The following is a 13,086-nucleotide window of genomic DNA, read 5'->3' as shown; positions in this document are numbered from 1 at the left end:
CCAAAGCGATATATCTTGGAAGCCCACAGGAATTCCTTGCTGCCAATTTAGTTAATAGCCACAGTATTTTAATTCACAGAATGGCTACAACGTCTCAGCTTTTCCAGGATTGTTAGCACCGGTCGGCTGTTCTGGTGCCTTCACTTCTCTGCGGTAGAACACGAATCAAAGGAAATCCTGAGCAAAAAACCCCTCCCGCGATGGGGTGATAAGCGCAGGCAAACACGTCCCGGTAGGATTAGAATTCCCATTAAGATAAAAGGTTTTAATTTGAAAGTTCATGCAGAGCACTGAGGAGCTCTGGGCTGCGTTGCTAGATACAGAAAAAAACAGAGCGAGAATGCAGGAGGGAGAGAAAAACGCTGAAAAGTTTTGCTCTAATAATTGATTTCTCTTTCCTTTTTTTTTTTTTTTTTTTTTTTTAGGTATTGAAAACCTGTCACTTTGTTTTGCTGATCAATTTTGTAATCAAAGGTTGTTTCTGCATGCGGCTCAAAAATCCTTTATTTCCCTTCTGTACGTAACTGTGAGAGCCACAAGGCAAAAAGTTTGATTGCCTGTTTATGCAGCATACACTTTATTGTAGCCATGAGAGCCCAACTCAATGTGAGTATGAGTATTCTCCCTTTTCTTTCCCCCTCAGCTGGAGTATCATTGTGCTCAAGGACATAACACAGCAGCATTTATTAGGTATATGTCATTCATATGCACTCATTTCACAGCTCATTTGTTTACTGGACTCACTGTTTGCATGGACAAGCTGTGGTTCAGGGAACTCCAGGGAATGTGCAATCGGACAATCAGTATTCAGTAACCTTCTTGGAAAATCACAGTCTGAATCACACTTATCTGGAGAGCAGCATGTAAGTGATAAAACCCTGCCTTGAAGGGCACAACTCTGTAGATAAGCAGAGACCTCAGTTTTGTTTTTGTTTTGCCAGTAACAACAAAGGTTGCTGTTGGAACTGGGAAAGGGGAAAGAGATGTGTACGAATCAAGCCCAAAATATTAGGAAAGGAAAGGGAAAGGGGTTTGTTTTTATGCTTGTTTACAGGAATACACTCTGTTTAAAAATCCCATGTACAAATTTATATTTTTTTTTGTCTACCATTGTTACAAGCAATTTCTTTGGGTGATCACAATGTGATGACACAGGTATGTTGCTGTCCTGCTTATTCAAGATTTTCATTCTGGATACCTGGCTGCACTTTTTTGGGGTACTTTGTTCAGCTGCTGAAGATCAGCTCCAGCTGAGCCACAGGCCCCTTGGTGGTGTGTGCCACCTTGGTTCACTGATCCAGGAGAAATTCATGGGTATCCCATTTGCCAAGCTCTCTAAATGGTATCTGGTGCCTGTTTGAAGCAGTGGGAGCAAAGGAGAGTTACCAGAGTGACAGGGAATTGGGGCAGGCAACTGTAGGGAGGAGTCCTGGTGCAAAATGGCAGCCCTGAGCATTTTTTCATGTCGCATCTCCTTGGTTTTCATCCCAAGCCTCTCCAGGGGAGCAGAGAATTTACATAATTATTTTCTTAAGGTAGATGTGAGATGCCTACAAATTGCAAAGGGCTTTTGCCAGCTTCCTTATTCATGTGTGGGCTGCTGTGCAAACACTGGAGCAGAGTGAGTGAAGCCACGGGACAAAGCATTCCCAGTGCTTGCTCGGCATGGACTCATTTTCCAAGGGGAAGTGACAAGCTTTAGCTGGGATTTAAAAATCAGTTAAAGAATTTGGCTCCTTGAAAACACATCTCTGACGTGGTCTCTAGGCAGGAATGGGAAGGAAGCTGAGAACATTCCATGTGAGGTGCAGATGCAGCGCTGTCATGAGCACTTATCCCTGCACACACGTCCCCTCTGGGGAAGAAATCCTGGAGATCACATGTGAAAGTGCTGGAAAAGGGATCTCTGAAGGAGGCAGGAGTAAAGGCAAAATAAAAGCACCATTCTTTTCACATTTGGCTTGCAAATGATAAATGGCCTTGTCATGTGCACTGATTAAGGGGCCATTATATTATTCTGCAGCAAGAAATACCTTCTGAAAAGACCCTGTGCTGTCTAAATAAATCCTTGGGCTGAATCCAGCAATGAAACATGGCTCTTAAAGCAACCTCTGGGAGCCCAACTCAAGCAGGGAGGTTGGACACTCCCTTTCTCCCACAGTTTTGCTTTTTAGACATGACAGCCAGGGATTCTTTCAGAATGCTGCAGATTTATCCCCGTTGCAAACTCTGGAAGGTCCAATTTCGAGCAGATGGGTGCACTTGTAGACTTGCAACCTGGGGAGCTCCTTCCTTCCCACAGGCTGAGGCTGCTGGAGCTGGGACTGGGAGTGCTCAGGGAGACTGGCAGCAGATTGGTGCATCAGATGGTAATTCCATCAGCAGAGAGAACCCTCATTTGAGGACCAGGGAATTCAGTTCACCTGCATGGTACAGCAGCTCCAGGTAGGCTGCCTTCCCTAAACCAGCAATAAATTGCTGGAGTGTGCACGTGCACAACTTTTCCCTGCTGGCAGTGTCACGAACTCCTTCCTTATCTCCCTCCACTGCCTTGGGCTGCCAATGCTGAAGGGCAGTGTGTGTACCAGGGATCCCAGGGGATCACCAGGGGTCAAAAGCAGCCCTTATCTGGCTGGGATGGCTGCTTCCCTGCCCTACCAAGGAGATAGAAATACCCACAGGAACATTTGCCTCATTTGCTCTAGTCCATGGCATTTAGCTCTGAGGACTGGAGCTGGTCAGAAGTTTCATTGAAAATGCAGAGTGACTGAGCTAATTTCTCTCCCCCCCCTCCACCCTCTTTTGGATAAAAGAATAAATCAGTGAAGCCCTGGGAAAAACAGCAGCCAAACAGACAGGAGGAATTCCTAATCAGGCTTTCTGCTGGGTGTAGGCACACTGCAGGCTACCTCCTCCATAGACATCCCACAGCACCAGGAGCCTGAGGCTGGGCTGGCTACAGGGAGAGGTTCCCCTGCAGCTGCTCTTCGAAGAAGGACATTTTTTTCCTCTCCCTGCTGACAAAGGCATCAGTCTCACTGAGCAGCTGCAGGGTCAAGGTACTTTCTGGTCAGGGGAAGTTTCAGGAAAACAACTTCTTCCATGAACTAGAAACTTTTTTTTTTTTTTTTCCCCAGCCAGCTTTAGTGGGAAAGTGCTTTCTGCAGCTGCAGTGCTGGGAAAGGCTCTGCCCACTCCTGACTCCAATGCTGTGCATCTGCAAGGATGTGGCCTTTGGAATCGAAATGGTGCTGGGTGACAGCGCCTTGTTCACACCCCTTCCCCGCCTCTCTGGGACCTATGTTCAGCATAATATACTGCAAAGAACTCAGATGATGCACGGGGGGATTGGGGGGGGGAATGAAATACCAGAATAGGAGCTCTTTGACCAGGTGAATTTGACTTGGTTGTCGCACAGTAACAACGAGGTCGTGTTACAGTGCAAGTATCCGACTGCCAGGGAAGGAGGGCAGTGGTGTTACCCCCTGGAATTACAGACCAATTGCCCCATTGAGTGTTTTTAGGGACCAAGAAATGCATGTGTAGAGGGATGGAGGGTCACTGCTGAGTGCAGGGAGGTGACAGGAGGCTGGGTCAGGGGGGACATGGGAGGACAGACCAGGGGGCTGGGTTGTGGAAGGCGGGGAGGTGGGCAGTGGAGACCTTCTGCCACGGGGACATGGGAACATGTGGCCCTGGGCCCACATATCAGCAGAGGGCTCGGGAGCCCCTCAAAGGGGAGGCTGGGAGGTGATCTGGACACTGGACACCAGCCATCCCACCCTGGCCTCACCGTGCCACCACCGGCTCCCACCATCCCCACGCCTCACCCCACTCTGACCTGCAGACTTTTGGCCTCAGTTGGGCCAAATTATGAGGGATTAGGAAAACAGAGAGGGCTGTGATTATAGCAGGGTGATTCTGAGGCACCGGTTCCCACTGCAATAGGAATAAAGGGACACTCACATTCAACCTTTTTCTCCAGCATTGCCAAGTGATTAGCTACTTCCGTTTTCAGCTCATTGATTTTAAAAACCCTGAAAAGAAAACCCTCATGTATTAATGTTATACATTTAGTGCTGCACCTACCCTAGAAAGGACTTCTGCTAGAAATGCCTATATTTTTTCAGGGGATGGGTCTTCCCAACCGCAGCTGCCACAAGGAACAGTGAATTTTCCATGGAAATGCTAACATTTGGGCAGAAAATACACCCGGGTTTAATTTGCAGAAAAATTAACAGCCAATGATCTTTTTATGGCCCTGGGAATGTACTGTGGCTCTGCAACACTTCATCACCCCCTCTCTCAGCAGTGAGTTGCCGTTGTAACCCCCCAGGGAAGCAAAGTTAAATTGATAATGCTTCGTCTAACAGCAGCGTCTTGGTGTCTGCACGCTCTGAAGCCCTCCTCCTCTCCTCCTTTTGAGTTACACTGGTGATTTGCTGAGCTGTGGTGGGATTGATCTGTCTTATTGAAACCAGCTGGAATGAAATAAGCAGCTGTACAGATGTTGAAAATCCTCTCGGAGGAGAGACATTTTTGGGTGATAAAGGGGAAAATGAAACAAATCAGATTATTCGACTGTTCAATGAACAAGCATTTCTTTTGCTTCCTAAGAGGGAAGGAGCACAAGAAGAGTATTTATATTTCCTACTTCATCTCCTTTTCAGATCAAAGATAATCACCAAAATTGCTTTTGGTTTAAGCTACTGTATTGCTGTCAGTAGGAAATAACACGTGTCCCAGACCTAAATTTGGCAGGCAGAGTGGAATTTGAAAGAGGTCTTAAATGCCCCTCTGCCTCCTGTGAAAATTTCACTTCAGGCTGATAAAAGAAATAGCATTTTAAATTAATAATGATGTTCAACTTCTTACCTAGAGAACTGCTCTGCAATCTGTCCCAATAAATTCTGGAACAATTCTTCTTTCTCTGAAAAAAATCAGAGGGAGGCATAACAGAAAAACAGAGGAGAAAGGATGCCCTCAGCTCCCCTGCAGTGTGGTGTCCCCAGACTTCCAGCTCTGGTGGTGAGGCATTTTGCCAAAAAATTGCTCTGGTCCTTTGAACAGTGACAGGGTTTGGGAATGACTCCTTATCTCACCTGCAGATTACAGTCAAGGGTGCTGGGTCCCTGAGAGTTGGCTTTCTTTAAGGCAGCACTCTTTGGACAGGAGACACCTTTCACATTTCTTGGGTGGGACACCCAAGAAATCGCTGTCTATGTTTGAAAGGTCTGGCTCACGATTACTGCCCCTACACCATCAGCACACTGTGACAGAGTGCCCATTAACAACACTAGAGTTCATAAACACAGAAAAAAATATCCAGATTGCCTTTTAGTTTTACGCTGGGACATTATTTTGGCGCAAATTCACAAGGATCAAGCTGCTATGCATTAACTTCAGGCAAATGTGAGATGACAAAGTGACTGTCCTTTAAGAAGGAGGTCCACCCTTCCTGGTTTGTGGGATGGACACAGCAGGGTACAAGCTTCTCAACCCCTTTCCCTTGAGAACATAACTGGGACAGAGCTTCCACAGGGATCCTGTCAGGATCTCATTGCTTCCTGAGCTACTGCAGCAGTGGCCACACTGGGAACACTCGTGCCAGCAGCTCCCCACCTCCCACTGCCAAATCCAGCTCTCAGGCTCTTTAGCTGGCTCAGGGGAAGCCCCAACCTCTTTCCAAGACAATCGCAGGACTGCAATCACTAACACAGGGAAAATCAAACAAGCCCTTAAAACAGGACTCTAGATTTCGAGGGACAGTACACTTTAGGAAGGAAGAAGTAAGATAGTGATGTTTTCCCACCTTTCAATGTGTCCACACTGTGTTCTCACAGACAGGGGGTAAGCATAAATCACCTTTCCTGAACTGTGAGCTGCTGTTTTTGGATTGCTCCCTCTTTCCCCCACCAGCTAACGCAAACTGCACTGTGCTGCAGTCATTCCTGTTCCTGCACTGGGGCTGTACTCTTAGTTTCTAGTGCCCAAGGAGAGAAAATGTTGAATACACTCACATACAGCTCGCAGACTACAAAACACCCATTTATACCCCACTTAGAAATATCCTGATGGCATTTCTGCAGCTACTTCATGCCCTTCCCCGGGGGAACACGATGCCTCACAAGTCCAATCACCCAGGCAAAACACATCAGACAGAAATACAGCCCAGCATTTACAATGTATTTCTAAATAATAGCTCTTGTACCTGTTGAAAGGATTTGCAATTCTGCAGGTATTAGAGATGTCAGAAACACTTGTCAAGAGCATTCATACTGCTGGTCAAAACAATTTGGCTGTTACCCCTGTGTCTCTAAACTGGAGCAAGCAATCTGTGCTCTGCAAGTCTCAGATCTAATTCCCTCTTTTTTTTTTTTTTTCTTTTTCTTTTGCTATGATCCAGCTCCCAGTGGAGTGGTTAGCAGAGCAAAGGAAGAGATTAGTTCTCTTCACAGAGACCCATTTTTCAGTTTTCCCACAAAACCCAAGCGCTAAAACAAAGCAAATGCTATCTCCTGTTTAAGGCAGGAGGAAAACTTACCGTGTGCTGCACTTGGGATGGGACCCGAGTCAGACAGTGAAAATAAGCGGAGAAACCCGTGTCCTCTCACTCCAATGCTGCTCAGCCCTCTGACAGTGGCTGTAGCGTGCCAGAGACTGACAAGTTCCCTATAAACACCGTTCCAGTAAAAAAAAAACCCAACAATCTTACTTTCACTCCCTCCCCCTGTCAAAACTCACTTGGAGTACTAGGAAATTCTCATCCAGGGAACAGTCAGCTGCAATCTGATGTTTATGGATGTAATAAAAGACTTTCAAAATGAAGATGTATGTTTTTATAACCCTAGGGTGCAGTAAAGATATATGACTAAGAGTGGCAGTTCGTCTCATCTTAAAGAGACAAAGATCCATTTCTCTGCCCTGTTCCTTTCTGAGGGGGAGACCTCTGGTAACCCCTGTTTCTGAAGGAAATGAGACATTGTTCCAAGATCGTGTAGTCTCACTTGTCCCCTCCTTTGCAGAACAGGAGGGTTAGGTGTGCTTTTAAGCTCTTTATTACCCTCTGTCTTCTTTTTTTTCTATATCTGGGCAGGGCTGATAGCCCAGGGGCACACAGATACCTTTTCCCTCAGCTTCTTCATTTCTTTTGCTGTGATTCCCTCTGTGAAAAGGAAATCCTACTGCATGTAGCTTGGGTACCTTGCCCAGGGTTTCCTGCTGCAGCACCCCAAAACCCAAGAGCAACTCTCTTCTCACCTCATCCCCCCACAGCAGCACTGTGAACGTGCAGCGTTTGCAAACGCAGGTGCTCATCAAGTCAGATTTCTGCACGACACACAGGGTGTTTTACAGCTGACAAAAGAAAATCAGAACCCACCCCTCCAGAAGATGCTGCAATCGTGTAATTCTGGGCAGGGGATGGCCAGCTCAGGCTTCCCCGGGCTTCCCATGGCTCATTCCCGTGCTCACTGCGGGCACAGGGACTTCGGCTCCTTGCCCGTTGGCCTCTGCCAATCTCAGCAGGGAGTTTGGCTGGGACATCAAAGAGGAAGGAGCCATTTTGCCTTGTCTCCAGCAGGTCAGGGAAGAAAGCAGGTGCGGGGCAATATGGCAGGAGCATTTTTTCCTGTGACTCCCACCGTGGCCGGATTGGAGGGCTGGCAGAGAGCACACACCTTCCCTGCCGGGCGGGGACCAGTGACACACTGAGGCAGCTCAGGTTACCCTGCACTGACACAGATGGTTTATTACCCACTGCCAAGTGCCCTCTGCTTTGCACCGCCCTGCTCAGCAATAACTCTTCCTCTACTCTTTTACCAGCTGGGATCAAGGCCAGGGAGCCACCTCCATCCTCCCACTCTCCCTGTCTCCCCTTGCCATCCTGCCAGCCCCAACAGGCTGCAGGCAGGGACTGCATGGGGTTTGGGAGGTGGCTTGGTTTCCCTCCATCTTTTCTGCTGTGGCCAAGAAAGGCTGGGAGGGCATGGGCATCTCCCTCTCCCTGCCAGCACCAGGCTGGTGAATTCATACAATCATAGAATCAGCGGGGTTGGAAGGGATCTCTGAGATCATCAAGTCCAACCCTTGATCCACTACCACTGTGGTTACTAGACCATGGCACTAAGTGCCACATCCAGTCTCATCTTAAAAACCTCCAGGGACAGAGAATCCACCACTTCCCTGGGCAGCCCATTCCAATGCCTGCTTACTCTCTCTGTAAAGAATTTCTTCCTAATGTCTAACCTAAACCTTTCCTGGCAAAGCTTAAGACCATGCCCTCTTGTCTTACTGACAGTTGCCTAGGAGAAGAGATCTAACCCCACCTGGCTACAACCTCCTGTCAGGGAGTTGTAGAGAGTGATGAGGTCTCCCCTGAGCTTCCTCTTCTCCAGGCTGAACAATGCCAGTTCCCTCAGCCTCTCATCACAGGACTTGTGCTCAAGTCCCTTCACCAGCCTTTGTTGCTCTTCTCTGGACCTGCCACGTTTCTCAGAAACGATTCTGCCTCTGGCTTGGGCTTCTGTCTGAATTTCAGGTTTTGTGGTTTGTTTGGATCTAGGCAGTCAGGGTAATTAAAAAAAACACAGGTGGACAGAAGCCTCAGGAAGGGGTGTGGGCTTCAAGCCCACATCCGTGAATCACATCATATGGAGCACCGAATTCACTTGGCAGCCCAGGTTAATTTGGGCTCCTGCACACAATTTCCCAATCAGGTGAGTAATCCTGAAGCAGCTGGCCCTGTCCCAATGCAGGCATCCATGTGGGGGATGCATGCAAGGAGCAGCAGACAGGAGGAGGATTTTGGTCTCACAGTCTCTGCCTCTTTGGTCTTGCCTGAGCTGCAAGTGTGAATAAGCCTCCAAAAGGAGAACAGAGATGTTCCAGAATAAGAAGGTTCAGACACAGTGACAAGCTTCTGTCTCTTCATCAGCAGCAATCTGCACAAGATCTTGTGTATTTAATCATTCAGAGGGGAAAAGTAGCCCCTGCAGATCTCTGGTGCAGTCACTGGTGGGCAAGGCAGGGTTGGCACCAGTTCAGACCTGGGCCCTCTAGCAGGCAGCTACACACGTCTTGGTTATGCTGTTTCTCCCACTGCAAGCCAATATTCCTGGGGAGAGACCCTCTGTGCAGGTCCTGGAGAGCACATAAGCTGAAAAGGCAAATAACTGAGCAGTAAGTGGAGTGGGAGGTGAAGGCTCTGCCTGTGGCCTCAGGCTGGTGACGTGACTCCAATACATGGCCAGGATCCTGTCACTGGGCTGCTGAGCATGGAGGGGTGGTGAGGAGCCCTTCCCACGTGCTGGCCTCCACCCCAGTCAGGCACTGCTCTCTTGGGTTTGCTCACCCATTTCCCCAGGGATGGGGGCATGTTTGTTTTGAAGGATCCACCAGAACAAGCTGGAGACAGAGGTGCAGAGAGAACTTGGGATAACTCAGCACATCTTGTGCTCTTTCAGGTCACATCCCTGGTGAGATCTTTAATGACTTGTTCAGCCACCCGAGTGCTTTGCTGTCCTAACTTTGGAGCAGTGGGAAAGTCCCTGTGCAGGTTTTCCTGCAGTGGATCAGACTCACTTGATCTTCCGCAATAGCTCCTTTCTCTGCACTATCAGAAACATGACAGAGCCCAATTTTATTTCTCAAGAGCGTACTGCTAGCAGGATTTGTTCATTTAATCGTCATCTCCATCAATATTGCAGAGTGCCTGAACCCTGCTAATTAGAGTGGCAACACAGCCATTTGTTTGTGAGTTTTGAGCCAGTTCCACCACGAGGACACAGACCAGAGCCCTTCTGCTGTCGGGAGGGAGAGGATGCCAGCTCAATGGGCTTGGGAGTTTTAACACCCCAGAGAGAAGGAAGGGTTTGGCACTGGGGGTTTAATGCTCTGCTTGGTGGTCCAGGGCCACAAGAGGAGGGACAACACGTGATGCAACAGTCCCACAGGCTCAGAGCAGCTCAGCCTTTGCCTTTGCCTTGCAGACAGCTGACCCCTGATACAACCACTGCATCCAACCCTCACTGGAATAATAATTTTTTTATTTCCAACAGTCTCCCATGACTGTGGCCAGGAAATGAAGAACAGTTTCTTAGCAGGACTCTGGTGGATACCTCCTCTGCTGGATAAAAACCACTGCTTATATTTTCCTCCCAAATGATCATATTTTCCAGTCCCACCTTTTACAGTCTTTGTTCTGTTGAAGTGCGTGTCATTCTTCTCCAGCTGCCTGGGAGACTGATGAAAAGAGGTGCATTGCCTCCCACCGCTGTGAAAATTGGGGTGACCCCCTTTTTGGCATGTATTTGGATGAGTTGCTTCGGGAAGCAGAGTCACACAGGCAGAGTTGTTTAAGAAGTAAAGACTAGAACAGAGCTGGGTTTTTTTATTCTTCCTACTCTCAGCAAAATGTCAGGAATGCTTAAGATTAATGACAACCCACGTGAAAGAGAAACAGATACCAAGGAACATTAGTTCCATCACACTCAGTTCAACTTTCACCCCCTTTCCACAGCAGACTCTGTCTTATGCTTTGGCAACCTGTGGCCAGAATTTTTCTTGCCCTTTTCAGCTTAGATCTTTGGAAATCCTTGTTTTATAAAATGCAGGGAGGGAAGAGAGATCTCGCTGACACAGTGAGCTATGTTCTGCACAAAGCAGAGCCATGTGCTGTCAGCTGGGGATGAAGAATGAGGACCTTGGGAGAGCACGAAAAGTTATACACGGTCTTATAAAAATATACGGTTAGCTTCGTGTTTGGGGAATAAAAAAAAAAAAGGTAGATTTTCTAGAAAGCCCTTCAATCAGCTTCCCAGCTGGTATGACACTGTGGTATTCCCTGGTAGAGCCACGCTGGTCCCATTTGCTGGTCTTTGTCTTGGGGCAAATGGCTACTGGTTACCCACACCAGCTGGCACCCAGGGAACACCTGCTCCACCCCACCTTTTCTGATCTGATAATGCAAACACTGCACTCCTGGACCAGAAGAGTGATGCTGTTCCAGCAGAGTTTGTCACATGGAAATAGCTCAGGAGACACCTTCTTTTCCCTTGGCAGCCACATGTGTCCCTTGGCTTTGACTACCTCCTTCTGGCAAGAGCAGCAATCACTGACAGGAGACCTGCCCATGGCTTGTTACCAATCTCACTGTGGTTAAGCTCTTCCCTGTTTCATAACCCCTTTGTTCTTTTTGCTCTCCATTTGCCTTTGTTCTCTGCATGCACAGGCTCCCTGCTGTTGCCTCCCTGTCTCCCCCACATCCTCCTACACCACCTTGCTCTGCCCTTTTCCCTACAGATGTTTCTGCCACAGTGGATGCCTCATGGAGTGGCTTTGGTTCCCTGTGCCTCCCCATCTAAAAGAAGATAGCGCTGTGAGACATTTTCTTACATAATACAGGAGTCTAAGCAAGAACAGGAGGTGGGACTTGCAGTGAGAGTAAGGAGGAGGATGAGCTGGGACCAGCAAAACTGCATCACTCCTGTCCCAACAGACTCACCCATTCCTGCAAGGTACTTTTCCCAGCCCCAGGCTTTCTGTCTCGCTCTTGGTCTTTCTGTGCACTCTGTGTTTCCAAGATAATCTTAACCTCTTGCCCTTCGTCTCTCCTATCTTCCCATTTTAGTGCTCCAAACAGTGTCCCCAGCTGACATCTCCTATCCTCCTGCAGTCCCTGCCTCAGCAGCTATTCCCTGTAGCTCCACAGTGCACAGGCTCAGGCTCCTGCTCAGGCTGCATTGATGTGAGTGGCAGAAGATACTGCATCTGCATAGATGAGCAAAACCATGAGCCAGATGCTCAACAGGAATTGCCCCAAGCAAATGTTCTGCTCCAGTGTCTGAGATCTACAGGGCTGAGCATGACACTGGCAGGCAAAGAGGAATGGTAAAAGCACCATTTCAGTCCTGCCTGTGGAGTACAACAGTGCTGTGGCTGAGGAATGTGTTCCAGATGTGTTCTTTCACCCAGGCCTTCTTTAATCTTGTCAGGTGTGTTTAAATATTTATCACAGTTAGAGCTACCATGCCCACAGCAGAAATTATGTTCTCTCCTCACCCATTTGGAAATAACATGGGGCTCAAATGTTGTGCTCAGCTTTCCAGCAGAGCTTTGCTGAGAGATGAATAAGTTTCACAAAACACTGCAGGACGGGCTTTCACATATTGCTTGTGTTGCCTAAAAAAACCCCACTGCTTTGTGCAAGACTTTTCCAAAGGCATCAGGAGTGCTGAGTCAGACCAGGATTAGGCATGGGGAAAGTCCCCTGGACCTCAGCCATTCACCTCGCCCTCAAATTCTTTGAAATCTAGGGACATTTTTAAAGCTTCCCTCCAGAACACTGTGATCAAATAATCTTTATTCTGCTGTAGCCACAACCACGACAACATCATCTTTCTTTCTTCCATCACAGCCACATAATTTCCACATACAAATGTTCACAAATTCAGCGGCAGTAAATTAAGTACAAAAGGGTTGTTTTACCTGAGAGCTGCTCAGTGCCCACAGGTATCACTTTGTATGGAGACCTGGAAGAGTCAGAGAGGGTTGATGTTAGCAACACTCAAAATGCAGTTTGTATTTCAGGCATTTTTCTGGACACATGACCCTCTGATTTACTAGAGACAGAGGGAACCTTATTGTGCTGTACAGCCATGCAACGAACATGGCAAAAATGCCTCCTCTTTGGCAAGCCTTGACAGCTTGTGGACTGAGATGGTGAGGAAATTTGGTAGGTGAGAAGGGAGCCCCAGTGGTGGGGATCATCTTTTTGCTCTGTCTTCACACATTGTCCTGCAATGCAGCTCTCTCCCAGTTGCTGGGGTTCCACCACAGGGTATCAGTGAGAGTAATGGCAGTGATAAACAATAATGAAATAAGTAATGAAGGAGTAACTGCCAGCAGTCAGTGTGAAACTGAAAGTGCCAGGCTGGACAAGCAACAGGAAAACAAAGAGAAAAAAGAGAAAGGGATCTGGAGATGGGAAGGGCCAAAACCAGCATGGGAGAGACCTAAACTCATCAAAGACTTGGACTTCGCTTTTCAAGTAACCTCCTGGTTGTGTCCTAGCAGAGCAATAAGGAG

At 47.9% G+C, this 13,086-nt stretch overlaps 1 protein-coding gene across 4 annotated transcripts in view; it reads right to left on the bottom strand.

Annotated features, from left to right (window-relative positions):
• PDE9A (phosphodiesterase 9A) overlaps positions 1 to 13,086 on the bottom strand; it is a 49,877-nt gene that overhangs the window by 21,813 nt on the left and 14,978 nt on the right. The window contains exons 1-4 of one of the 4 annotated variants that reach the window (XM_027642477.1): positions 6,745 to 7,021; positions 6,545 to 6,672; positions 4,876 to 4,930; positions 3,967 to 4,037 (exon numbers count right to left, since the gene is read on the bottom strand). In XM_027642477.1, coding sequence (XP_027498278.1) covers positions 3,967 to 3,988 — 22 coding nt within the window. In that variant the 5' untranslated portion in view covers positions 3,989 to 4,037; positions 4,876 to 4,930; positions 6,545 to 6,672; positions 6,745 to 7,021. Of the gene's footprint in view, positions 1 to 3,966; positions 4,038 to 4,875; positions 4,931 to 6,544; positions 7,023 to 12,486; positions 12,531 to 13,086 lie in introns of those variants that run through there. The other 3 variants (XM_027642459.1, XM_027642469.1, XM_027642486.1) reach the window with 3 other exon arrangements.

The sequence above is a fragment of the Corapipo altera genome, unplaced genomic scaffold (genome assembly GCF_003945725.1).
Source record: "Corapipo altera isolate COAL_440 unplaced genomic scaffold, ASM394572v1 0, whole genome shotgun sequence".
Lineage (NCBI taxonomy): Eukaryota > Metazoa > Chordata > Aves > Passeriformes > Pipridae > Corapipo > Corapipo altera.
The sequence above is the reverse complement of the archived record's forward strand: the minus strand, read 5'-3'. Positions and strand labels throughout refer to the sequence as shown.